This window comes from Cydia pomonella, chromosome 25, assembly GCF_033807575.1.
Source record: "Cydia pomonella isolate Wapato2018A chromosome 25, ilCydPomo1, whole genome shotgun sequence".
Lineage (NCBI taxonomy): Eukaryota > Metazoa > Arthropoda > Insecta > Lepidoptera > Tortricidae > Cydia > Cydia pomonella.
The window spans coordinates 8679319-8692825 of record NC_084727.1 but is presented as its reverse complement, the minus strand read 5'-3'; the positions used below and the strand labels follow the sequence as shown (position 1 = coordinate 8692825).

Here is a 13507-nt window from a genome sequence, read left to right as displayed (position 1 = left end):
ATCGCTTCTTCTTATTTACTGCTTGTGCTTTATATTGCCGCTTGTTGTAATACTATGCCTTCTAAATAAACTGTTAGTGCATTGAAAACGGACTTATTCTTGCCTATTCAAGAAAGGCTAGTACCCCGTCATAAGTGCTGCTACATATCTATTTTCTTTAAAAATCTATATTCAGAGAGGAAAATGAAGACGACGTTTGTATGAGGAACCAGTCGTCCACGTTCCTCTAAATTAGTGTAATGTGTGTAGTGAAGCAACGAGCGGGGAATTAAAAAAAATACGATTGCCGCGGGTTGATTAATATGTACACGGAGAGGTTAATACCACCTTTGTACTGGAAAGGTTAGAGCGTTTTTAAGATTATCCGATCCGATATCGGATGTAGTATATATGGATTTTGACGCCCGGTCTGGCCTAGTAGGCAGTGACCCTGCTTATGAAGCCGAAGGTCCTGGGGTCGAATCCCGGTAAGAACATTTATTTATGTCATGAGCACAGATATTTGTTCCTGAGTCATGGATGTTTTTTTTATGTATTTAATTTGTTGTATATTATATATATATCGTTGTCTGTACTCACAACACAAGCCTTTTTGGCTTACCGTGGGACTTAGGGCCCGATTCGAAGAATGATTAAGACACGTTTAAGATCTTGGAAATATATTTAAAAGATCGATAATTAAATATGTATATATATATATGTATATATGTATGTATATATATATATATATGTATATGTATATATTATATATATATATGTCAAAATTGACGTTTAGTTCTATTCCGCTGTGATCCCAATAAGATCTATCTACGCTATTTCTAACGTCAAAGTGACATTGGTTGCCCGAATCGAGCTGCTTCTGTCAATTAAGTATACGACATACAAACGATATCTAAATGAGAAATTATCTAAACAGGAACTTATCGTTATCGTATCTCATTCTTCGAATCGGGCCGTTAGTCACATCGTGTAAGAATGTCCCTATAATATTTATTGATTTATATGAACAAGTAAAATATTAGAATTTTTTGATACACAAAAAGCAGGAAGAGATCATAAATAAGTTGTGTAGTCATGTAGTGGTTATAAAACGTTAAGATTTTCATAAGAAACTGTTACATTCACAATTTTTGCAGCGGCTCTATATAAATATCGACCGAGTACACTAAGAGCTGCCACCGGCCTGCCTTTTCGTTTTTTTTTTTTTGCGACTGCACTTTTGTGTGCACGTCAATGACACTGCCAGTTATATGTGACATTATCAACCAAAAGGTAATATGGAAAAACCGACAATAAGTACCCTTCTGGTTGAAAATGACACATACAAGGTCGCCAAAAAATATGTGCATTCCCGTTGCCAGGGAGGTTTTGGGATTATACTGAGAAACTTACTATGGGACCAACTCCGAAATCACGTAAAAAAAAAGTTTTGCCCACCTTGTACATGGAACTTATATTATATTATTATTATTATTATATTATTACTGGAAGAGATCCCATACAGGGATAAGTTCGCCTTAGTTGTATTTAATTTACTCTGTAACTGTGTTTTTCGCGTTTTTATTTCTATGTACAATAAAGTATATACATACATACATATATGGAACATTGAACTTATTTAAATGAGATTTTATTAGTATACAAGGTGCTAACAAATTAGTTACCAATATTTTTACAGTTTATGGTGGTGGCCATGGCTCCTGAAGTATATTTAAGTGTGAAAAATTACAGGTTTTATTTTTATAATGTTTTTTTGGAGAAACTTGGAATACAAATTAGGTAGTTACATAAAAACCCTGTTAATGAGATAAAAATAAGACCTCATTGAACAGATTCTAGAAACTCTTATGACTAATTCTTAACTAGCCACTTCACGATGATGAATCAAATGACACGTTGCTTATAAAACATTTAAGACAAATTGTTAATACGACAGAAAGTATGAAACCTCTTATCAGTTAAATCCACGTGATTTATTTTTTTGTTCGGTAAAAGAAAAAAAAAAAAATTTCAAAAATTATATGAAAAATTGTCTGTACTGTATTGTGTGTGTGATTTGGGCTCTATAAAGTTCCCGCAATAATGTAAAGAAAGGACGCTTACGCAAGGAATTTCGTACATTGACCTGTCTGTTTCTCTGTATATCGCATGCGTATGTAGGTACCTATTTCTCTCCCGCCCATGATGCCGACGTCAATGATACTGTACGAGCGGGATAGCGATAGAATTATACGCGTGCAATAGAGATAGAAATAGGTGGGTCATTGTACGAAATTCCTCCTTTCTTATTAATAATTGTACTTTTGGTAATAAAGGTTCTCCTTTAGCAAAAAGCTAATAATTATTTTATCTCATATAATATGTTGTTATTCATTATCATTTCTGATGACGGGTTTCCATAACAATATCGCTAAGTAATTTGAAGTGTCATTTACACAATGTATCATATTATGTAGGTATCTCTTGATGAGTATAAATGATGGCGGCCGATCGTAAGATTAGGCAGACCGTAATGTTCCTGTATAATGTTTTGACGGTAGTCACATTAAAATAGACAAATCTGTTTTTAAATTTGTTTTCTTTGTGGTGCAATAAAGAATATTTACTTACTTACTTACTTAAAATATATATGTAGGATAGGTTCGTTAGGTTGCTTCGGATGCCAGAAGGGCAAACTATTCAGAAATAGGAGCCCCGGGGCTCCGTTGATTCAGGGAACGAGACAAAGATTTTCACGTTCCACGATATGCCTAGGAACTTTACGATCTGCCTGATCTTACGATCAGTCGGTCGGAGTCTGCGATCATTCTGGTGTTAATATTTGTTCAATTTACCAAAATAATGAAAACCAAACATCACGTTTTAGCGTACTTGAACCACCTACGTATTTAGGGTTCTTGATGCAGCGTGGAACCCGGCGAGTGTGATGGGCACTGAATATTAATGTATTTTTTTAATGCAATATTTATAACTTTATTGTAATTTTTTAATATGTATTAGGGAATTGTATATTATATTATACGAGTACTCTGCCTATTAATGATTTATGATGATTTCAATTTGTTTGTTTTTAGGGCTCAATAATTCTTTTAATGTATATTCTATAAATTCGTTGTGTAAAGTTACTTCTTTACTTTCCAATTTGTATGTGATGTGTCTAATGATGTGTCATTTTTTAGGGTTCCGTAGTCAACTAGGAACCCTTATAGTTTCGCCATGTCCGTCTGTCTGTCTGTCTGAGGCTTTGCTCCGTGGTCGTTAGTGCTAGAAAGCTGAAATTCGGCATGGATATATAAATCAATAAAGCCGATAAAGTCGTACAATAAAATCTAAAAATTTAATTTTTTTGAGGGTACCTCCCCTACACGTAAAGTTGGGGGTGAATTTTTTTTGCGTCAACCCTACAGTGTGGGGTATCGTTGGAAAGTTCTTTCAAAACTAATAGGGGTCTTCAACAAACATTTTTTGATAAAGTAAATATATTCGGAGATAATTGCTCCGAAAGTAAAAAAAATGTGTCCCCCCCCTCTAACTTTTGAACCATAGGTTCAAAAAATATGAAAAAAATCGTGAAAGTAGAGCTTAAGAAAGACATTAAATGAAAACTATAGCGGACATGATCAGTTTAGCTGTTTTTGAGTTATCGCAAAAAGTTTCCCCTTCATAGTAAAAAGACTTACTTTAATTAGGTACTGATTATGCAAATTTGCCTATTTGTTTAACTGGCGTGAAAGGTACCGTTTCATCCCTTGGTTAACAATTTAATATACTTTAAGCTCCAGTTTAGCTTATTGTGACGGAAGAGTAACTACGGAACCCTACACTGAGCGTGGCCCGACATGCTCTTGGCCGGTTTTTTAAATATATTTATTGTAAATGTTGTGTTACGCTTCGTGCTGCACATGGTCATGGCCCGACGGAAGACCAGCGCTAGTCCAGCCAGGCTAGCACCACGATGAGTCGGGACCATTTCGTGGCTTACATGTTATGTTACTTGTTGTTTTTATTTTATTTTGCCACGAATAAATGCTCTCTACTCTACTCTAAAGAAGTTATACCTAAAGACGACACGCACGAAGAATTTTGTACATTGATGCTATTCCCTAACATTATCTCAGGCGCTAGGATAGTGTCATCTGTCAAAATAAAATTAAGAAAGTATGTTTTTTGGAGAAATCGCGAAACGTCTGGTTGACGTAACTGGTGACCGAAGAGCTGGCGGCTTTCGTCGCACAACGTATCAGTATTGCGATACAACGAGGAAATGCAGCCAGCATCCTTGGTACAATGCCTCAAAGGCCTATTTTACATATAAGCTAGTTATAGTAATCATCTGTATATAAGAAAGTATGTTATTTATATAGTTTTTTGCATAAAAAATACGAATTTAATACTTTTTTGTTATATGTAATGGCAAAAGTGTGCTCACTCCATACAATTGTTACCAAAAATACTATTATTTTCGCAGTCGACATCTATGTAGTGTCTAGTAGCGGAACTCTCAGTACTGCTACTCCACAATAGATATCGCGGCAAACAAAAAGTCTAATGCTCAACGATTTTCCGCTAATATTACAATACAATACAAATCCTCTTTATTGCACAACCTCTGAAAAAAAATGTACAACCAATGTAATTATAACCAGAGTACTAACTAAAGTAGTGCCTACGCCAAATCTTGGGATTAGTTTTCAAGCTGACCCCAGGCTCTCATGAGCCGTGGCAAAATGCTGGGACAACGCGAGGAAGAAGAAGATTATAACCAAAGTAAGCGTAGGAGTTGAAAATAGAGTTCCGGTTACTCTAATTATAATATTAGCGGAAAATCGTTTTCTCTGTATTAAAAGATATTTACTTATAATTTCAAAATTAAAATCGTAGTTTTTTATCTGTATGTCACGTGGCCGAAAACGCCGTTTACCATTTTTTCTCGTGAGTGACGTCATTACTACAGGGTGACTTGTAATTCGAGCTATTCCTTGAAAAGAGTTCTTCTAGAGATTCCGTAAAACCACCCAACTATAGTCCAAAGCTCCCAACTATGGTCCACAAATAAACTCAATTTTTCTCGTTCAGGTGTGTATTTTACTATATTTTTGTAGTTCTAAGGCAAAGTATGTTTATAAATAGAAGGTAAAACTAGGAGTAAAGCACAAGGAACATTGGTATAGATACTTAATTTCCTTTTGAACTTGTGGACCATAGTTGCAGTATTGGACTATAGATGGGTGGTTTTACGGTAATAATTTACAGTATATACTAGTAGTAAGCTCTTTATTGTACAAAAATACATATTAAAAGTAACATACTATTAGGAAGAAGCACAAAGTACTTATCCCTTTGAGGGATCTCTTCCAGTTAACCTTTGAGTAGATGAGAGGAGAGAGTGAAAAGAGGGTGACAAATGCAGCAAAATGTACAATAAGGTACCAGAAAGACAAAGGATATAAATATATACATAATTTATAGGATAAACATGTATTACAACAAAAAGGAATGGGGAAAATACACTAGAAATCGGAAAGAAGTAGAAAAATATAAAGCAACTATACAATAGAAATACAGGGTGATTTCGGGGTTGTGGAGCAAGAGAACAAGACATCACACTGAATCCAAAGATGAGTCTAATGATGTTGCTTATTATTTATTATCACCAATAATTATGATTATTTTTCAGATGACAAGTAGAAATAAACATGTTTGCATACAGTTTGGTCACCCTACTCAATGTGACGTCTTGTCGCTTTCCATACAGCGCATGTCAAAAGTAATAGGGTGACCATGATTACTTCGTATAAAATTAATTTTACTTGAAAAATAATAAAAATCAAACTAATTATCTTTCAATCAAATACTACCGTATGATAATGTAAATCATTTATAGATTCAGAAAAAAAGGTTCTGGATCACGACCCAGAAATCGTCCTGTATATATATTAATCAGTCAAATAACAATAGCATCATTTACAATGTTGTAGGTCAGCCAACCAGGGGTCAAACAGTGGTTTTCGAGTTATTCGATTTTTAGGTTTTTTTCGAAAAAACGCCATCTTCCGTCCTAAGAATGGCAATCGTAAAAAAGTATATATATATATTTTATTATTATTAACTATTAATTTTGAAACAAGATTTAACACAAAAAGCCACTATTGAAAACCTCTAGGGTTTATGTAATAGTTGGCAAGATCGCGCGGACCGATCCGCGTATGCTTAATACTATTATTACATACTTAGTTATATTTTCCTGTCGAAGCTGTTATTGTATCTATCGTTTAAATATCGGCCTTATGCATTAGGATGGTAATTTTTTCTTTTTCTTGTAGCTTACTGGCTTGTGTGTGTGTGTTGCTTAGTAAGTGTTTAACGGCCCGATTCGAAGAATGAAATACGATAACGATAAGTTCTGGTTTAGATAAGTTCTCATTTAGATCTCGTTTGTATGTCGTATAATTGACAGAAGCAGCTCGATTCGGGCAACCAATGTCACTTTGACGTTAAAAATATCGTAGATAGATCTAACTGTTTACTTACTTTTTTGTAATATATACTTCTGTATGTAAATTAAGTTTTACCACGAAATAAATGATTTATGATTATGATTATGACTGGGATCACAGCGGTATCGAAATAAACGTCAACATGTCGTTTAGTTATCGATCTTTTAAAGCTCTTTCCAAGATTTTAAACGTGTCGTAATCATTCTTCGAATCGGGCCGTAAGTCGAGAAAGGCACTATTTCATCCCTTACTTAACAAACTACTATACAACGTCTTACACCAGCCACTGAAAGTACTGAGCAACTTTTACTATAGGACCAACCCCGATATCGCGATAAAAAAAATGGACTCTCCAACACATTTTGGCTGGCTGATGTTGATATCTTGTATGGGAGAGTGATTTTTGCTCAGTATGACCTATACAACGTGTACCCACACCACTTTCAGTGGCTGGTGTAACACCTTGTTATATGTGTAAGAATTAAGTACAATAAATACTACTTACTTACTCCGTTGGCTCAGCGACCCAAAATGAGACTTGGCCTCCGACACAAGACAGCGCCACCTTTCCCGGTCCTGTACGACCACTCGCCAATTGTCGACTTGAAGCTCGCGCAGATCCGCCTCCACCATGTCGCTCCAGCGATACCTAGGCGATACAATAAATAAAATACAATACAATTTACATGGTTAATTTTCGAAACACAAATGAATCTATTAACTTAAGACTAACCACAGCTTCTTAATTATGATGCTTAATTACGTTTATTTTTATTTTTGGAATTCACGCATAGACACTTTTAATTTAAAAACGGCTCGCGCTTGACGGAGCTCACAGATTCATTACTTTCAAGGGTCATTGACTTGATCCTTCAAGCTTGATTACGTGTATATTGAGGCTGAAAATCATTATTTATCTACTAAATATGTGTTAAATGGGTTTTATTTACTTTATTTTAGTATATGGAAAACCAACAGCGCTACACAGAGTCAATTACAGGTTCTCACTTATAGAAATATAATAAATTAGAAAAAGTTTTTGCCCAATTTAATTTGCATATACAAGTTCCTAGAGCATTAGAACAGATCTAAATATATTATCCATTTTTACAAAACTCAATTTCCATGTCATTTGACTGTAATTTGAAAATGGGTGTTTAAATTTTCCGAATTAAAATATTTTAAATCGTATAAGGTATGAATATTTATGTTTACAGCTGATAGTACTCTACTGGAGCATAATTAAGTAAAGATAAAGATAAAACAAAGATAGTTTATTATTCAAATAGGCATATTACAATGCGCTTATGAACGTCAAATAAAGCTACACCGGCTCTAACCTCTACACCTCTGACCCTTATGCCCTTTGCGTAAAACTTTCCCACAGGTTGCACATGTAAAAACTCTAACAATATGCTTTTCTCAAACTTGCTATGAAATGATGACATGATTTACGTCAAATTAGGTCCGGAAATACTACATATCAGGTGCGATGAGTGAAGATGATATGTAAAGGAATTTCATACAGCCTTACACACCTAGGACTGTAAAGCAACCTTCTTTTGTTTTTTAACGTCAAATTGTGACACATTGTCTTGGCATCCACCCTTCTACCATCAGTTGGCTTGTTACGGTGATCTGTTGTGCATATTCGTTGCTAAGCAACGGCGGTGGCGCATCGCGCAGGCGCGCGGACTTACGCGCGTAAGGTTGTACACTGCGTGTAGAGCGGCGAGCCGAGTAGTTCGCCACAAAACAAATTGACTACAATTTTTTGTTTTAATTGCAAGTTTGAGAAAAGCACTATACATATCTCGGCGAGAAACGGGGTTGCCGGCCGCGTACCTCTATCCGCTGCAACCCGACGTTTCCCGGCCTCTATAGTAATGTACTATTGTTACAGAGAGATCCTGGCCGCGAGTCCATCTCTCACCGGGACCCATTCTGTAGCGCAGACCCCTACGCATCACCGGAGGGAGTTTAAGAGAGAATCTACTAAAGAGTCTGACAGGTAATTACTATTACATTTCTCATGCTCTGAAAGATCATTATTGTTCTAAAAAGTGTGCAGAAAGTGATACGTTTCTGTACTAGAGCATTTCACTTTCCAAGTACTTTTTTTTTTAAAGATAAACAATTGATTTTTTTAAATGGATTTGTTATACAGTTTCCATTCTGATGTTTAATTCTCCATTCCATAAATAACGATATACTTACCTAAATAGTTAATTGAAATAAATACTTTAAAAACTATATTTAGTCTAGTTTAAAAAAAAATACGTGTTTTTTACTTTCCTCGCATTCAAAATGAAAAGTCAAGTTGACCCACTGCGTTCGAGCGTATATACCTATAGTTCGTTTTTTAGCATTTGAAAGAAAGTAAGCCATTTTGACGTATTTTTTATTGAAAAACTTTTTTAAAATAAATCACGGCAAATATGTCACAATAGGGTTGTTTCCAATTTTTGAAAAACGCTTGTATTGCGTTCTATATTAACTAAAACTTGCCCTAAAATTCAACTTTTATACTAAAAACGGCTTTAAATATGTTAAATTAACAAAATATATTTTGACAGACGCTTTCGCGCCCAAAACGCTCTTTGAAAATTGTGCGACGTCACAGTTTACGGTTTGACACATAACTACATACACACGTAGAAGATACGAACTGTCAACTGACATTTGTCATTTGTTGTTTATCGCCTAACTGTCAACAGTGTCAATCCGAGAGTTGTGACGTCATCAGAATCTTCAAAGACGTTTCGAGTTTGGTCACGTGACGTGTGCCAAAAGATATTTTAAATTCAATATTTACAAAAATATAGTCATTACCCCCAAAAGTAATTTAACATGTTCCTATAATCCAAATGAATTTGTTGGGATACAATTCTGCCCTAAGATTTGTAGATGGAAACAACCCTATTATAAATCATTAATTTATTTATTTTTATTTATTTGACGACCGGTTTGGCCTAGTGGGTAGTGACCCTGCCTACGAAGCTGATGGTCCCGCGGGTTCAAATCCTGGTAAGGGCATGTATTTGTGTGATGAGCATGGATATTTGTTCCTGAGTTATGGGTGTTTTCTATCTATTTAAGTATTTATAAATATTTATATATTATATATATCGTTGTCTAAGTACCCTCAACACAAGCCTTATTGAGCTTACTGTGGGACTTAGTCAATTTGTGTAATAATGTCCTATAATATTTATTTATTTATTTATATTTATAAATCATATACAATCATTTATATTTCTTTGCTTTCATAAGCAGAGCCTGTTCGAAAAGACAAGAGTCGTGGAATGTATGGGGCCCGATACATTCCACGACTCGACTCTTCCCGCACAGACTCTAATAAATACTGATTTTTTTAAAAGTGTTTTTCAATATTAAGACATGTCAAGATTGTATATCTTATTTCTATAGCAAAAAAAACGAACTATAGGCTTTGCCTGTCACGTGGCAGCCAGATTCGGTAAAAAAAAAGTAGTTTTACAAAATAACTACTTACTCCGGTAACATATGTACATCCAAAGATAAGGTTAATTAAAAGCTAGTTAACATATAATAATAATAATAGTCCCCACGCTAGCCCAATGCGGATTGGGGACTTCACATATACCTTAACATACTTTACATTTTCATACTTAAAGTCCTGTGCTCCTTAAAATCATTGAATTACCTGATAAATAAGTGTTCGGAAACTAATTGGTACTAGCGGGGGTTTGAACCTCGAGTTAAAGATACACCTCATCACAATTTAAAATGGTTTTTTTGCAGAGGGTCTTTAAAAAGGGACCCGACGAGACGAGAAAGTGGCAAGCGGATAGACCAGGGGACCACAACTAGTCCCTTAAGGGATAGTGCCAAAAGGGACCCACGTGCGAGCGAAGCCAGTAGACAAGTGGTAAGTAGTTTAAGTAGGAGAGTTGGCTATGATTTAAGTCCAGTGATACCTCTCTACCCTCAGCCCTCACACCTGTGTTGCCCTTGAGCCATCTTAGATCAAATCGATCGATCGATGGACGGCTGTGTATCAGATGTGTCTGCGGTATTTTTTTTATTTTTTTTTTTATGGAGGATTGGCAGGCGTTTGTCCACGATCACACCTGATGGTAAGTGATGATGCGGTCTACGGTGGAGCACGCTTGCCTATGAGATACCTATTTACTCTAGCCTTGAAGAGATTCAGATTGTACTCATACGGAAACACAGACTCGGGCAGGGCATTCCACTCCTTGGCAGTTCGCATAAGGAATGTTGAAGCGAAACGCTTCGTGCGTATTTGTGGAATACCTACCATAAAGCGATGCCGAAGTGCCGATTGTCTGGTAGTCCGATGGTGAAATGGGGACGGAATAAGGATGTGCAATTCCTCAGCACACTCTCCGAAATGTATCCTATAAAAGATCGTTAGGCTGGCAACCTTGCGTCGATGCTCCAGACTTTGAAGTCGAGCATTCGTCAGATCGTCGTCATTAATAATTCTCTTGGCCCTCCTCTCGACTGACTCGAGCACCTCAAGCTGGTATTTGGCTGAACCATCCCACAGATGAGAACAGTATTCCACACACGATCGGACTTGTGCTTGGTAAAGGTCGAGCAGCTGCCTAGGTGTAAAATACTGCCTCACCTTGTTGAGGATGCCCAGCTTTTTTGCTGCTAACTGTGCTTTCGACACGATGTGCGGGCCGAAGTTGAGTTTCGAAGTCAGCGAGATTCCGAGAAGCTCAAGATGGTCGGTTATCGGAAGGGATACATTTCGGAAAGTAGGAGTCAGATGGAATGGACTCCGTATTGCGAGGTGATGGACGAAAGTTGATTGTGATCTGTTTTTCCTAGTATGTAATCCTATCATATAATCTGAATTGTACAGTGCTTTGGTCTCGACTGTAATGCTGTATATATATATTAAATATTAAAAAAAAAAAAAAAAAAAACAAATCTCAAACATTTATTAAGTAAATAGGCCACAGGGGCACTTTTACATGTCCATTTTTACAAATAATAAAAATTACAAAAAACAATTACAAATATGGAATCGATGAAATAATAAATACTTTATTAGAGATGTATACTGTCTCTAAATGTCAAATTACACAAAAAAAACTTTGATAAAAAAATAATACTTAAAATACTAAAATTCTCTAGAGATGTATAAGTCTCTAAGTGTCAGAGATAAAATATTAAAAAAAGATATTAAATTATCCTTAGAGATGTAGAGGATCTCCAAGGCTTGAATTCTTATATAAATAATTAAAAGACAAAAAATGTAATCAGACAAGAACCGAATGAAGTGTCTCACCTTAATGCCACTCGAAAGTAAAGTTACATACTTATAACATAACATGTAGCCCGTGTAAATTTAAACAGACCGGTCTCCACAGATGTTGCTTTGATGTCTCCAGTGGTACCTAGGATGTCCAGACGATTCATTACTATTAATAATAAGAAAGCTGCGCACACCTCTCAACACCCCTGAGCCGCTCACAACGGTGTTGCCCTTGAGTCATCTTAGATGTCGCTTTTTGTGGGCGCCCATCTTGTGTTCATCATGTGTCATTCGTCAATAATTATAATATGCCGGAAATAAAATTGAATACCATTTTATTAGGCAGGCGTCGTAAAAAACGTTCTGAGTATAAAATAGTATACAGAGTGAACATTATACTGGTTGCCTGTTATGCAAATACATTACTATGCTACTAAACTATAATTACTTTCGAAATTATGCAATTCGTTTTTATTGTATTTGTTTTTATACCAAATCATAATTTCTGCATATCAAAATTATGCAATCCAAATTATGAAAAATGAAATTTCGCAAATTGTTATTATTAAAAACATTACACTCCTACCGGGAAATCCATGTTATCGGCTACGACGTAGCGCTACGACTGTAGCTCAGCGCTGAATGTGTTCAAAAAGAAATTAATAATTTTCCATTTCTCATGCTTTAAAAGCAGGTCATTGTTGTTCTATGAAGTGTGCAGAACGTGATGTACAGGGTGGGCGAATGAGAAGTATACATTTTCTTTTTAAATCTTAACTATATTAAGTTCAAAGATGTTTTTTTTTTATTTTATTTTTAAATTTATTTATCAAAAATAAGTTGGTACAATATACATTTACATAATATTTCGCCAAACATAACGTTTATCGGCGAATGTTGCACTCACTTACAGTTTTTGTGTACCCGATCTTATCTTATGAACTATTTATTTGTTAAATATATTATTCAGGGTTGGCAAATACATGCGGAACTTAATGTCTGACATATGTCCACCAATAACAGCAGGCAAACGTAAGCCCTCACCATCGCAACTGCTAGCATATTATTACACATTTTCGTCGTTATCTCACTAAATCTGTGTCAGTTTTAACTGTTTTAATTTCATCAGCTGATTAGCATAGACACGTAATTATAGATAGCCCCAAAGAAATAAGTCAGGAGCTGCAAAATTTGGGGAATTAATCGAGCAAACAACGTGTTTAAACAACATAAATATTTGGTAAATAATTGCTTGCTGCCAGTGGTAGACATTGGGCACAAATTATCTTCTGTATACAATCGCCAACCCTGAACAATATATTTATGAAAAAATATTAAATTTATTTTGCACTTAATATAATTAAAATTTAAAAACAAAATGTATCACTCTTATTTGCCCATCCTATATATTACGTTTTTACCCTATAAAATTTTGCTTTCCTAGTAGGTATATTGTCCGCTTAAAAATACAATAGAATAGTCACTTTTATTCGAAGACACAAACGAGACAGATAGATACTGAAAAGTCCGTATCTAGGATGCGAGAACCCCTGTAGATTCAGGATTTCAGGAGTAACAGCGAAACATGAACCGCACTAAAAACCATTTAATTCAACAAGATCGATAAATGAGCTACCCTACACCTATTTTCAAAATAACTTAAAACTACTCCATACATTACAGATACATATACAGCATAGCAGCATATAGTCTATATCTATAGCTGTATATAGAT

General features: G+C 35.4%; 1 protein-coding gene across 1 annotated transcript in view; it reads left to right on the top strand.

Annotated features, from left to right (window-relative positions):
• LOC133531369 (1-phosphatidylinositol 4,5-bisphosphate phosphodiesterase epsilon-1-like) overlaps window positions 1-13507 on the top strand; it is a 208189-nt gene that overhangs the window by 101674 nt on the left and 93008 nt on the right. The window contains exons 6-7 of the mRNA XM_061869533.1: window positions 8401-8508; window positions 10281-10407. Of these exons, the coding sequence (XP_061725517.1) occupies window positions 8401-8508; window positions 10281-10407 (235 nt within the window). The remainder of the gene's footprint in view (window positions 1-8400; window positions 8509-10280; window positions 10408-13507) is intronic.